This window comes from Kogia breviceps, chromosome 4 (assembly GCF_026419965.1).
Source record: "Kogia breviceps isolate mKogBre1 chromosome 4, mKogBre1 haplotype 1, whole genome shotgun sequence".
Lineage (NCBI taxonomy): Eukaryota > Metazoa > Chordata > Mammalia > Artiodactyla > Physeteridae > Kogia > Kogia breviceps.
The window spans coordinates 109146156-109160042 of NC_081313.1; the positions used below are offsets into that span (position 1 = coordinate 109146156).

Genomic DNA, 13887 nt, shown 5'->3' on the forward strand with positions numbered 1-13887 from the left:
GCCACCAGGGAAGCCCTAGTTGTTTTTTGTTTTAACATCTTTATTGGAGTATAATTGCTTTACAATGGTGTGTTAGTTTCTGCTTTATAACAAAGTGAATCAGCTATACATATACATATATCCCCATATCTCCTCCCTCTTGCGTCTCCCTCCCACCCTCTCTATCCCACCCCTCTAGGTGGTCACAAAGCACTGAGCTGATCTCCCTGTGCTATGCAGCTGCTTCTCACTAGCTATCTATTTTACATTTGGTAGTATATATAAGTCCATGCCACTCTCTCACTTCATCCCAGCTTACCCTTCCCCCTCTCCGTGTCCTCAAGTCCATTCTCTAGTAGGTCTGTGTCTTTATTCCTGTCCTGCCCCTAGGTTCTTTATAACCTTTTTTTTTTTAAGATTCCATATGTATGTGTTAGCATATGGTATTTGTTTTTCTCTTTCTGACTTACTTCACTCTGTATGACAGATTCTAGGTCCATCCACCTCACTACAAATAACTCAATTTCGTTTCTTTTTATGGCTGAGTAATATTCCATTGGATATATGGGCCACATCTTCTTTATCCATTCATCTGTTGGTGGACACTTAGGTTGCTTCCCTGTCCTGGCTATTGTAAATAGAGCTGCAATGAACACTGTGGTACATGACTCTTTTTGAATTATGGTTTTCTCAGGGTATATGCCCAGTAGTTGATTGCTGGGTCATATGGTAGTTCTGTTTTTAGTTTTTTAAGGAACCTCCATACTGTTCTCCATAGTGGCTGCATCAATTTACGTTCCCACCAACAGTACAAGAGGGTTCCCTTTTCTCCACACCCTCTCCAGCATTGTTTATAGATATTTTGATGATGGCCATTCTGACTGGTGTGAGGTGATACCTCATTGTAGTTCTGATTTGCATTTCTCTAATGAGTACTGATGTTGAGCATTCTTTCATGTGTTTGTTGGCAATCTGTATATCTTCTTTGGAGAAATGTCTACTTAGGTTTTCTGCTCATTTTTGGATTGGGCTGTTTGTTTTTTTGATATTGAGCTGCATGAGCTGCTTGTAAATTCTGGAGATTACTCCTTTGTCAGTTGCTTCATTTGCAAATATTTCCTCCCATTCTGAGCATTGTCTTTTTGTCTTGTTTATGTTTTCCTTTGTTGTAAAAAAGCTTTTAGGTTTCATTAGGTCCCACTTGTTTATTTTTGTTTTTATTTCCATTTCTCTAGGAGTTGGGTCAAAAAGGACCTTGCTGTGATTTATGTCATGGAGTGTTCTGCCTATGTTTTCCTCTAAGAGTTTTATAGTGTCTGGTCTTACATTTAGGTCTTTAATCCATTTTGAGTTTATTTTTGTCTATGGTGTTATGGAGTGTTCTAATTTCATTCTTTTACATGTAGCTGCACAGTTTTCCCAGCACCACTTATTGAAGAGGCTGTCCTTTCTCCACTGTATATTCTTACCTCTTTTATCAAAGATAAGGTGACCATATGTGCGTGAGTTTATCTCTGGGCTTTCTATCCTGTTCCACTGATCTATATTTCTGTTTTTGTGCCAGTACCATACTGTCTTGATTACTGTAGCTTTGTAGCATAGTCTGAAGTCAAGAAGCCTGATTCCTCCAGCTCCGTTTTTCTTTCTCAAGATTGCTTTGGCTATTCTTGAGTTGTTTCTTTGCTGTTGTTGAATTGTAGGAGTTCTCTATGTATTCTGGATATCAATCTCTTTTCAGATATATGATTAGCAACTATTTTCTTCTGTCAATTGTCTTTTCACTCTGTTGATAGTGTCCATTGATACACAGAAGTTTTTAAGTTTGATGAAGTCCCAATTTATCTGTTTTTCCCTTTATTGCCTGTGCTTTTGATGTCACTTCCAAGGAATCACTGCTATATCCATAAATAAATAAATCATTGCTAAATCATTAAATAAATACATAAATATGAAAATTATCCCCTATGTTTTCTTTAAAGAGTTTTATAGTTTTAGTACTTAAGCTTAGGTTTAAGTTTAGATTTAAGCTTGAGTTCATTTTTGTATATGGCATAAAGTAAGGGTTCAACTTCATTCTTTTGCATGTATATATCCAGTTTTCTCAGAATGATTTGTTGAAAAGACTCCTTTCCCCTTTGAACAGTCTTGGCTTCCTTGTCAAAAACCAACTGACCATATATGTGAGGGTTTATTTTGTGGATACTATGTTCTATTCGTCTTTATGTCTGTCCTTATGCTAGTACCACACTGTTTTGATTATTGTCATTAGTAAGTTTTAAAATTAGGAGGTGTGAGTCCTCCAACTTTATCCCAGTACTATCATCTTAATAATACTGTCTTCCAAACCATGAATATGAGATGTCTTTCATTTATTTATATCTTTCATTTCTTTCAGAGATGTTTTGTAGTTTTCAGTGTACAAGTCTTTTGCCTCCTTGGTTAAATTTATTCCTAAGTAATTTATTCTTTTAATGCTATTGTAAGTGCTTTCTTAATTTCCTCTTCAAGATTTTTCATTCCTAGCTTATGGGAATGCAACTATCTTTGCATGCTGATTTATCTTGCATCTTTGCTGAATTCATCTATTAGCTCTATCAGGGTTTTTTTTTAGTGGAAACTTTAAGTTTTCTACATATAAGATCATATTTGCAAGCAGAGATAATTTCACTTCTTCCTTTCCAATTTGGATGCCTTTTGTTTCTTTTTCTTGCCTAACTGCTCTCGCTACGACTTTCCAATACTATGTTGAATAAAAGTGGTGAAGGTGAGCATCCATGTCTTGTCCCTGTTCTTAGGGGTAAAACTTTTAGTCTTTTATCACTGAGTATAATGTCAGATGTGGGTTTGTCATATATGGCCTTTGTCATGTTGATCTACAAAGGTTTGTATACTATGCTATATTATAGTTCTCCTAACAAGAAAAGGAAAGAATCCTGAAAGTTGGAAATGGTGTCTTCAGTAAGAGGTTACCAGTGTTATAAAGAGTGATCATCCAAAGTCCTAACACAACAATGAGGATATAGAATTCACTGGCATTCTGCACAGAGCTTAGGGATGTTGCATGGCCATACCTCACATAACTAAGGCACTAAATTCTGGCTGCTGAAATCACAGACTATATAGACACGTACACATCCCTTTCTGTCTTAGTCAGCTTGCGCTGAAAGAACAAAGTACCACAGACTCAATGGCTTAAATAACAGAAAATTATTTTCTCACAGTTCTGGAGACTGGAAGTCTGAGATCAGATCAGGGTGCCAGCATGGCTGAGTGTTAGTGAGAACTCTCTTCCTGGCTAATAGATGGCTGCCTTCTTCCTGCGTCCTCACATGGTAGAGAGAGCACAATCTCTCTCTTCCTCTTCTTATAAGGCCACTAATCCCATCATGAAGGCCCCACTCTAATGATCTAATCTAACCCTAATTAACTCCCAAAGGCCATCACACTGGGGAGTTATGGCTTCAACATATGGATTTTAGAGGAACACATTCAGTCCATAACACGTTCTTTCAGGAAAACAATGATGAAGCTAACAGTAGTACTCAATGTAGGCACATACATAACAATAGGGTTAAGTTAGCTATCACAGTGCTCACAGTAATTCAAGGCTTACAGATACTTACAAAATTTGGAGACAAGTTATGCTTATAAAGCTGAAGAGTGGAATGAAGCAGATTGGAAACAAGACTGGAAACCAACACTTCCTTTCCCAATTTATTATCTGTCATTCGTCTCTGGCTACTGGCCACTTGAACAGTCCATTTATCCATATCTGCTATAATACAGACAGCTTCTGCTATTGGTTCATCCAATACTGGATGCTGGGGAAAAAAGTAGACATCATCTTATGATAAATAAAGTTTTCAAAGATAATGTTAATGGGATGGGCAAGGAAGAGATACTAGACAAAAACAAAATAAAAGAATATGAAATTCTGAGAGCTACTGCCAAAGAATCCTTGACAATGAAGAGTGAAATAGTAAAGTAACTCAAAAACAAATACCCTGAGATATCTTATAGAAGTCATCATAGGTAAAGATTCATTACCAGAACTTTGTATTCTTTAATCCAGAACTTGAATTTCACCAGTATTTTGATCATTCATTCATTCAACAAATTTATTGAGTGCCAACTATGTGCAAGGCGATTGAAAGAAAATGTTTTTACCTTGAAAGAGCTAAATATTTTTAAAATTGGTAGGAAATAAATTTACATGAAGAAGTCAATGATAAGGTTCTATGCTAACTACCCCATCCAGTCAAGCATTAATTTCCTTGAGCACCTCAGAGGCTATCCCTTGATTATCCCTTCCTGGCTACGTATGCCAGGTTTTTTCTGTTTTACAGATGTACATCCAGAGTATGGATATAACAGTTAAAAAGGAGACAAATCAACAGGTACTAAGATGTCTCTCCAGGATACATGGTTAAATGGAAAAATTTTTTTTAAAAAGCCACTACACACACACATACACACACACACACACACACACACACACACACACACACACACACACACACACACACACACACACACATTATACCCCAATTATGTTTTTAAAAATCAGGGGACTTCCCTAGTGGTCCAGTGGGTAAGACTCTGTGCTCCCAATGCAGGGGACCTGGGTTTGATCCCGGGTTGGGGAACTAGATGTCACATGCATGCCGCAACTAAGAGTCCGAATGCCACAACTAAGACCCACCAAAGAAAGAAAAGAAAAAAAGGAGAAAAAAGAAAAAGAGGGGAAAAAAAAGAAGAAAAAAAAAAGACCCACCACAGCCAAAATAAATAAATAAATATTTTTTTAAAAAATAATTTTTAAAAAAATTCAGATCTATATCTAAATGCAAATGTATAGAAAAAAGAATGAAAATACTCAAATCAAACTATTATAAAGATCTTTGTGAAGAAGTATGGAATATTAAGAGTATGAAGAAGGATTTTTACTTTTTGCTTTGTATATATTGTTTAAATTTCTATCAGAAGCATTCACCTAAAGGATACTTTTATAATTAGAAAATTTAACACATAGTGAAAAAAAAATTTTTAACTCACATATACGGATAAAAGGACCACAGGCATATGGCTGTGCCCTTGGTTTCTCACGGTTTACACACAAAGACCAAAAATGACAATTAAGTACACAGCACCACCATAAGAAAGAGATGCTCAGTACTTTAATTTTTTTTTGTATTTGGAAAGGTAAGGATTTCTTCACCACTGGACAAATGAATTAACAGCAATAAGACTGAAATATAAACTACAATCTTGAACCCAATGGCCTTTTTCCTTTATAACTTTTACTGTTACTAAAATTTCATAGCAAGAATGTAAGTTTATTCCTGGATAAATCCAAGTTTGGCACCCCCAAAGGATATCCTTTTGCCCAGTTAATAACCACTTTGAATAAAGCTTTTTGCTCAATGCTAAGGAAACAAAGAGAAGGGAGCTCACAGTCTTATGAGGGAGATAAAAAGAAATACATGTGAGGCTTTCCCTGGTGGTGCAGTGGTTGAGAGTCCGCCTGCCGATGCAGGGGACATGGGTTCATGCCCCGGTCCGGGAAGATCCCACATGCCAAGGAGCGGCTAGGCCCGTGAGCCATGACCTCTGAGCCTGTGCGTCCAGAGCCTGTGCTCCGCAATGGGAGAGGCCACAACAGTGAGAGGCCCGTGTACCGCAAAAAAAACAAAAAAAAGAAATACATGTGCCTATGAAAATACTTGTGTAATAGATGAAATAGTAACCAAGTGCTGCGGTACCACAGGAGGGCAAGAGTGGGTTCTGTGTGACTGGGAGTTACACAGTGGAAGGGACATAGGGATATGACACTGAATAGGAGGAATAGGATTCCTAGCGAAAAATGGGAGAGGAATATGGATAATTCTGTAAGAGGGACTATCATGAGAAGACTCAAAGATAGAAGTAGATGGATGTAACCAAATTTGTGAAAAATGATACTAAGAAGTGGGGAAGAAGAGAATGGCAAGAAAGAAGCGTGGAAAGATACACTGTGAAGACTTTCCATGGAACTCTAAACTTTATATTTGTTTTTATAAAATCGTAGTTAAATATTTCTTATTCAACTCTTACCAAGGACATAGCATTTTTCTATTCATCAACTTCATTACTGAAACATAATTTTGGAAATGGTATATACACCTAATGATGTAAGGTATATCTTACTTTTTTAAGAAACAATAGTGAATATATATTTAACATTAACTACCTCTGTGGTTATAAAAGAAAAATAAGACAGGAGATATGATCAAATAATTAAAGTGAAAAACAAACTGTTAAAGGAAGATACTACTTTCAAAAGCAGTGGGCATCTTTAGGAGATGAGAACTATGATGGGTGTGTTCATCTACTATCCTCACAAGGAAATGTCTAATAATGGAGAAACTGCTATGAAATACACCTTTTATTTTACACAGTTAAAAACCACTTTAGAAATTAACTTTATAGCTCCTCAATCAAAAGTCATGTGGCTAAGATTTTAAAAGCTATTTTTTTTGGTAAGAAAAAAGAAAATGAGCCCACACCAGTAGTTTCCCAAGAAAGAAGGGTCTAAATCCCAAGTTTGAGATTACAAATAATCCAAATCAAACTCACTTTAGGAGTTGTTAAAGAAAAAAGGGGGCAGTGCCAGTCATTCACTCTGAAATTGCTTGTTTTCACACAATGGATTAGTATAAGCAATGTCCTAATTGGATAAAATTTCAATTTAACCAATTTCAGTCCTTTCGCTTCATCATCAACTTCTGGAAAAAACAGCCTACACACCATGGGAGCATATTCTCAACTGATATATTATAGTAGTCTCCTCCACAATACTAAGTTTGTATCCAGCCTCAAACACTTCCAAGTCACAAAATAGGAAGTATATGAATGGGAATTCATATGAATCTAAAGTATATGAATGGGAATTCATGTGAATCTAAATTCAGTGAATCTAAAGCTTAATTTTTTTTAAACCTTTTTCTCTGAGTTCCATAACTTCTACAATACTAATATATCCACAATCCTTCCAGCCCTTTTTCTCTCCCAGGCATTTCCAGAAACTCAATACATAAACTCCCAAATCTTTAAGTATCTCCTCTCTAGCAGATACTCCTAGATCTCCACCACATTACAAAACCTGATTTTTTCAGTTGCCTTCTAGGCATTCAAACATGGTCTTGCAGAATGCATTTTTAAACTCAAAATGTACCAAATCAACTTCAGTGTACCTTCCTCAAAACTACCCAGTTTTCTTCAGTTATCGTTTTTTTGAAAGAAGAGAGAGAACCCCAATGTTGTAAGGGGAACAGGTTTTAGGGACATTACAAACTGCTGTTCAAACTAGTATTGTCTTTTGGAGAAGAAACTACAAAACATGCAACAAGAACATGAAAATACTTCTAAGCTTAAAAACTGGCCAGTAACTTCATTTCTGGGAATCTAGCCTAAAGAACTCACCTTAAATTCATAAAACACAGCAAGAGTATCAGTGTTATTTATAACAATAAAACGAAGAAAAGTTGTTTTAAAAGTTGAGCAACAGAGAATAGAGAACACAGAAATAAATCCATGTATATATGCTCAATTAACTTTTGACAAAGAACCCAAGAAGATACAATGGAGGAAGGACAGTTTCTGCAATACATGGTGCTTAAAAAACTGAACAGGGACTTCCCTGGTGGCACAGGGGTTAAGAAGCCGCCTGCCAAAGCAGGGGACATGGGTTTGAGCCCTGGTCTGGGAAGATCCCACATGCCGTGGAGCACCTAAGCCCTTGCACCACACCTACTGAGCCTGCACTCTAGAGCCTGTGAGCCACAACTACTGAGCCTGCGTGCTGCAGCTACTGAAGCCTGCGCGCCTGGAGCCTATGCTCCACAACAAGAGAAGCCACCGCAATGAGGAGCCCACGCACTGCAACAAAGAGTAGCCCCCACTCACCACAGCTAGAGAAAGCCCATGCTCAGCAACGAAGGCCCAACACAGCCAAAAATAAATAAATTAATTAATTAATTTAAAAAGAAAACTGAACAGCCACATTGCAAAAGAATGAAACTGGACCACTATCTTACACCATACACAAAAGCCAACTCATATGCTACATGAGTACTATATACCATGAGCAAGTGGGTTTTTCCCCCCTAGGAATACAAAGATTGGATTAACATCTAAAAATCGATCAATGTAATCACATTAACAGTTTAAAGAAGAAAAACCCACATGATCATTTCAATAGACACAGAAAAAGTATTTGACAAAACCCCACACTCATTCATGATTTAAGGGCGTGGGGGACAGAAAACTCAAAACACTAGGAATAGAAGGGAACTTTATCCACCTGATAAAGAGCATCCTATAAGAATCTAACAGCTAACATCACACTTAATAATTAAAGGCTCAATGTTTTCCCCCTAAGAAAAGGAACAAGACAAGGATGTCCACTATCAGCACTTCAATGCAACACTGTACTGAAGGTTCTAGCCAGTATGATCAGGCAAGAAAAAGAAAAAGAGGCACCCAGACTGGAAAGGAAGATAACATGACACTGTATGTAGAAAATCTTAAAGAATCCACACAAAAAACTATGAGAACTAATAAAAGAGCTCATCAAAGTGGCAGGATACAACAGCAATATACAAAAATCAATTGTACTATATACCAGCAATGAAAATTAATTCCATTCACATTCAAGCATTTGCAATATTTTGATATTATAAATAACCTAGTGATGAACATCTATGAATACATATAGTATTTTCTGATTTCCAATTTGATAGATTCCTGGAACTCTCTACTTGCTTTCACAATGACAGGTACAAGCATGCAGGGTATTACATATAAAGTGATGGATTTAGAGAACAACAATTGTATTACACACTGAAGTGTGACCAAAAATAAGGCAATTTGGGGTTCTACTGGTTAACAGAGTTCGTCCTAAATATATTTAAAAGCAGTGAAGGTCACTTACCTGTACAGCATGAGACAAATCTGACACTAAACACTGACGGAGCCTCTCATCATTCCCAATTCCTTGAAGAACAAAGTCAGGCACATAAGAAGAGCAGTAGCCACCCAGCAAGGACCTCCCAAAGTTGGCAATATTGGGCTGAACAGCACTCACTTCAATTAACTTTGACCTGCAAGAGAAGTTCCAAAAGAAGGCATACCTAATCAGTAATAAATATATTTTACCAACATACACACAAAAAATTGGACTCTACTGGTCTACATTTCCAGTATGATCATTCTTTACAAAATATAATAGTAAAATCATCCTTAAATAAAAACTGGCTTAAGGGCTCAATGAGACCACAAAATACTCCTTCCTATCCCAAAAGGGTCTGATGGACAACTCTGTAATGAGGTGAAATAAATCTTTCATAACAGACTTCAGGAATGCTGTCCCTTGTGTATGTAACACATTCTTAATACAATCAAATTATGGAAACCACCATCCAAGACAAAGTATAAATAACTCACAAACCCAAAGCTTGGTATATAACATTTCTCATGTATGAATCTTTTCCTTGTATTCTTGACCAAGAGTATCCATTCTATACTTTCCTCTTATTTCCAAACTTATTTCTAACAGCTATTTCCTACCTTCTCTCAGTGATTACCTCTCCCTAGTTGCCAGGCTCAGCACAGGTCCTTTCTGGGCAGCATAATTCACCGCTAAATGAAAATTCCTAGGCAGTAAGCAATCTCCCACACACCAACGTAACTTTTCTCTAATGCCTTCACAAAGCTTTTCTGAGGCACCTGTGGGGCTTAACCTTTAATCCTTCTTATAAGTAGGAGCACGTGATAATAAAAGAGTATTTGTCCAGAACAATGGTCTCTTCTTTTATATTAGCTACTACCAACTTTCAGAGATGAGCTAAACAAAAGAATGGTACATACTTTTATAGGTTCTATAAAAGGCTAAAACTTCGTACTTACCCAGGAAAAGGTATCTCATCTTCTTCTGCCCAATCTTCTTGCTCTCCTCCATAATAACTGCTTACTTGTCTAGTCACATCATGACCTGTATCTTCACTTTCACTATCCCCAAGGGCACTATCTGAACTTTCATTTCTTGGAATGTCCCATTCAGCTCCCACAGCAACTTTTTTCTCTGAACTCTCTTTATCCCCATGGGGGACAAGAATGGAGAGTGTATCTCTTTGGTCTTGCTGAGGAAAGCAGGTTTTACATGAATCTTGGTGAACTGTTCCTACACATTTGCAAAATTCATTGTTCTGTTTGCTATTTTTTGTATAAAATCTTTTTGAAAACTCTAACATACAGCAGTGTTCTTTACTGTCTGTACTTGTTTTAACTGGAATATCATCGATAGTCCTGGTTTCAATTGAATCATCATTAAAATATTCATCAAATAAGCTCATGCTTTCGAGGTCTGAATGATTCCAGCAGGGAAGTTCACAGGGCTCTCCAGATACCATGTTTGGTATATCAGGCTCTCCAGATTTAGTTGTTTGTGCAGTTTCTTGATGCTGATCAACAGCCCCTCTTTCCTCCTTTGGTGATTTGGTGTGATGCCTGGTAATCTGATCCACTACTGCCTGACTCCGGAGTTCAGTATCTGAGTCGGGTGACATAGAATCCCCAATCAAGAAAGTAACCTTTGTCTGGGTTGCCTCACAAGAAAATGCAGCTGTCACAAGTTTATCTGGAGGTTTTTTTTCCACAACCATTCCTGTGGATCTGAACACTTTACCTGTGTGATTACCTGAATCTAGCAATTCCTCACTCTGCCATGATTCCTCTGCAGGCTCTAAGCTTGACTTTGACAATGGACATCTGTCCACTGGAGCAGATCCTGTGCAAACAACTGTTTCTAACTTGGTGTCAAGGCAAGTTCTTAATTTATCTCTGCACTGTTTAACATCAACAGCATTTTCTTCTTGGCAGTCAGAAGAAGGAGAAATCATTCGGCACTCGTTTGAATTTCCTAGCAGCTCCTTAGAGCTGTTTTGAATATCTTCTCTCTCTTGTCGCAAAACATTCTCTATATTTTGCCCAAGGAGTGGACGACTGCAATATTTACAGTTACAATTAGGAGTCCTTGTTTCTTCTGACTCTTTAAAGAGCAAACTGTTTTTGTTTCTATGCATTGTGATAAGCACATACTCAGATTCTTCGATTTCACCTTTCTCTAAAGTGGTAGTAATTACTGTGCCTGGCATAACAATGGCTTCATCATCTCCATTTTCTAAAAGATGGGTTTCTTGAAGTTCAGAGCATCTTATGAAGTAAGTAAGAAAATAAAGCAGCCTCTGGACCATGTCTTGTCGTTTACCAACTACCACAGTCCTTGCTAACCGTACAGGAGAGCCAATAGCGCCATACAAGTCTCCTGAAATGGAAAAATCAGTTAATGGACACATCCTCTACTCATACTAAGCAGGCTATTTTCAATTATCAGAAACCTACTATTATTTTATGAGGGGTAGTTCAGATTTTACTCCTGGTTCCTTAATAGGTGAGTGATTATTCAGGACTAGGATGAGATGAATGGTCTTAACCAAAGAGAAAGGTGAATGGATGGGCTTTCTACCTTCCTCCTTAAGCAGCTGCTAATAAGGTGCTGAAACCACAAGCAGTCAGTTGTGAAAGTCACCAAGAACATGCTCTGTGCCAGTCCCCTTGCAGAGCACTTTATATGGGTGGAGAAGTACTGCCTGAAGTATTATGTGCAAAAGCACATCTGCTGGGGACCAAGGAGAGGAAAGTAGTAGTAGTGAAATGGAACAGAGCTGAAGTAGTCACATCACACACTTAACCTTCCTTGATTTAAATCATATTCCTGAACTTCACCTGTTGCTGCCCTACCAAGGATGTCACATTAGCTCCCGTGCTTTTAAAAGCCCATTATCCTTTCCATTCCATTCCCTAGAGGGTTGGGTACTCAGGATAGACCCAAAAGGGCAACACATTTAGCCTTGTGATTCATTTTCACTTCTGTTATCCATATTACACATGAACAGCCATTACATTTTAAAAAGGAGGAGGGGGATTTAATTCAAGTTTTCAAGTTGTCAGTATACACTTTTAAAGAATCTCTATTTTTACTTTATAAGAACCCCACACTTTTTAAAGGAACAAACATAAATAGGTCTCAAATAATATACTACAGACTGTACTATGATAAATTTTCTCCTCTGGCTAAGAAACTGGCTCTAGTACCATCATGCCACTGTTCAAAACTACTCCCAAGGTTTCCACTAACAACCAAATAAATTGAAACTGCTTTGGTATGGTAAATGAGTCTTTCATGACTGTTTCCACTTTACTTTTCCAGGTTTATCTTCTGAAAGTTTCCCTATTTCATCTTTATTCACCCAAAGTCCCACTTAAACTGGACCCCTGAACGTGCTCAGCACTTTTAACACGTAGACCCCTTTACTCATGCTATGTACTTTCCCTTCCCTCTGTATCTCTGCCAGTCCAAAGTTTCCCACCCAAGCATCCTCCCTTGGACAAAAGCAAGCTTCCCTAATTGAACTCCCACTAAACTTTTCATTTCTTATAGTTCCTATTTGAATTATCATTATTGTCCACATATACTTTACCTACAGTATAAGACTGTCACTTCTTAAGAGCAAGGACTAGATATCATTCATCTTTATACCCTCCAGGGTTCTTTGCACAGAGCCTTAGATATATTGTGCATTCAATAAATGACTGTAGAATTGAAAACAGATTTGAAATGTTCAAATTAAAAAAAAAAAACTACTGAATTACTTGGTTTGAAAAAAGGTAAGTTAATATTCATACAATGAAATACTACTTAGCATTTAAAAAGAATGAACTATTAATACATACAACATAGGTGAATCTCAAAATAATTACATTGAATGAAAGAACTCAGACCAAACAAAAGCACTTAGTGTATCCATCTATATAAAGGTCTAGAAAATACAAACTAATCTACAGTGACAGAAAACAGACCAGTGGCTACCTGAGTATAAGAACAGTGAACAGGCAGAGTAGGGAGGAATAGGAGGGAGGGATTACAAAGGGCTTGAGGAAACTTTTGTAGTGACGAATATGTTCACCATCTTGATTTTGGTGATGGTTTCAGAGGCATATATATTTTGACATATATATCAAAATATATATGGAAAGGAAAAGGAGGGAGGAAAGGGAGGGAGGGAGAGAAGAAATAGAGTAGGAATGAGAGAGGAAGTTTGGTTGGTTATATGAATTAATAAGCCACATTACAATCTGCCTGGCAAGCTCACTCACCATAACAACCTAAGGGAAGTTTAAGTTTCTACCAGGTCACCAAAACGTTCTCACCATACTCCTCCCCCTATCACCAAATAGCAATAGACTAAGAGTAGGAGTAACAGCAACTACATTTATCAGCCACTGTCCTAAGCACTGTTCTCACAGTATCTCATTTACTTTTCACATTATGAAGGATTTACTATTTATTTTATTTTATTTTTCGGCCACACTGCTCGGCTTGTGGGATCTCAGTTCCCCAGCCAGGGACTGAACCCAGGCCAAGCCAGTGAAAGCACCCAATGCTAACCACTAACCCACCAGGGAACTCCCTGTACTATTTACTATTATCCCCACTTTATAAATAGGGCAACTGTGATTCAAACATGGTCTGCCTGACTCCACAGCCTATGCTTAAATTTAAGCACCATGCTACACTGACTTCCTAATGACTGTCAACTCATCAACTAACCCCTCTCCTGTTACCCATTTATTTAGTGGGGTACCAAGCACTAAGAGAAAGATTTTCAAAAATTACTCAACAAACAAAGGTGGAACAATGGAAACCTCAATGACTGCTTCTCAGTTAAACAGATTTATTCCAGCGATCATAGGTGACTTTGTTGATTCATTCTTTCTAGGCAAAGTACCTAACACAAAACACCCTGAAGT

The 13887-nt window shown here is 37.5% G+C and overlaps 1 protein-coding gene across 2 annotated transcripts in view; it reads right to left on the reverse strand.

The window, feature by feature from the left end:
• FNIP1 (folliculin interacting protein 1) overlaps positions 1 to 13887 on the reverse strand; it is a 131127-nt gene that overhangs the window by 12656 nt on the left and 104584 nt on the right. For both annotated transcript variants that reach the window (XM_059061812.2, XM_059061813.2), the window contains 3 exons: positions 9925 to 11341; positions 8951 to 9119; positions 3603 to 3800 (listed from right to left, as the gene is read on the reverse strand). In XM_059061812.2, the coding sequence (XP_058917795.1) occupies positions 3603 to 3800; positions 8951 to 9119; positions 9925 to 11341 (1784 nt within the window). The remainder of the gene's footprint in view (positions 1 to 3602; positions 3801 to 8950; positions 9120 to 9924; positions 11342 to 13887) is intronic.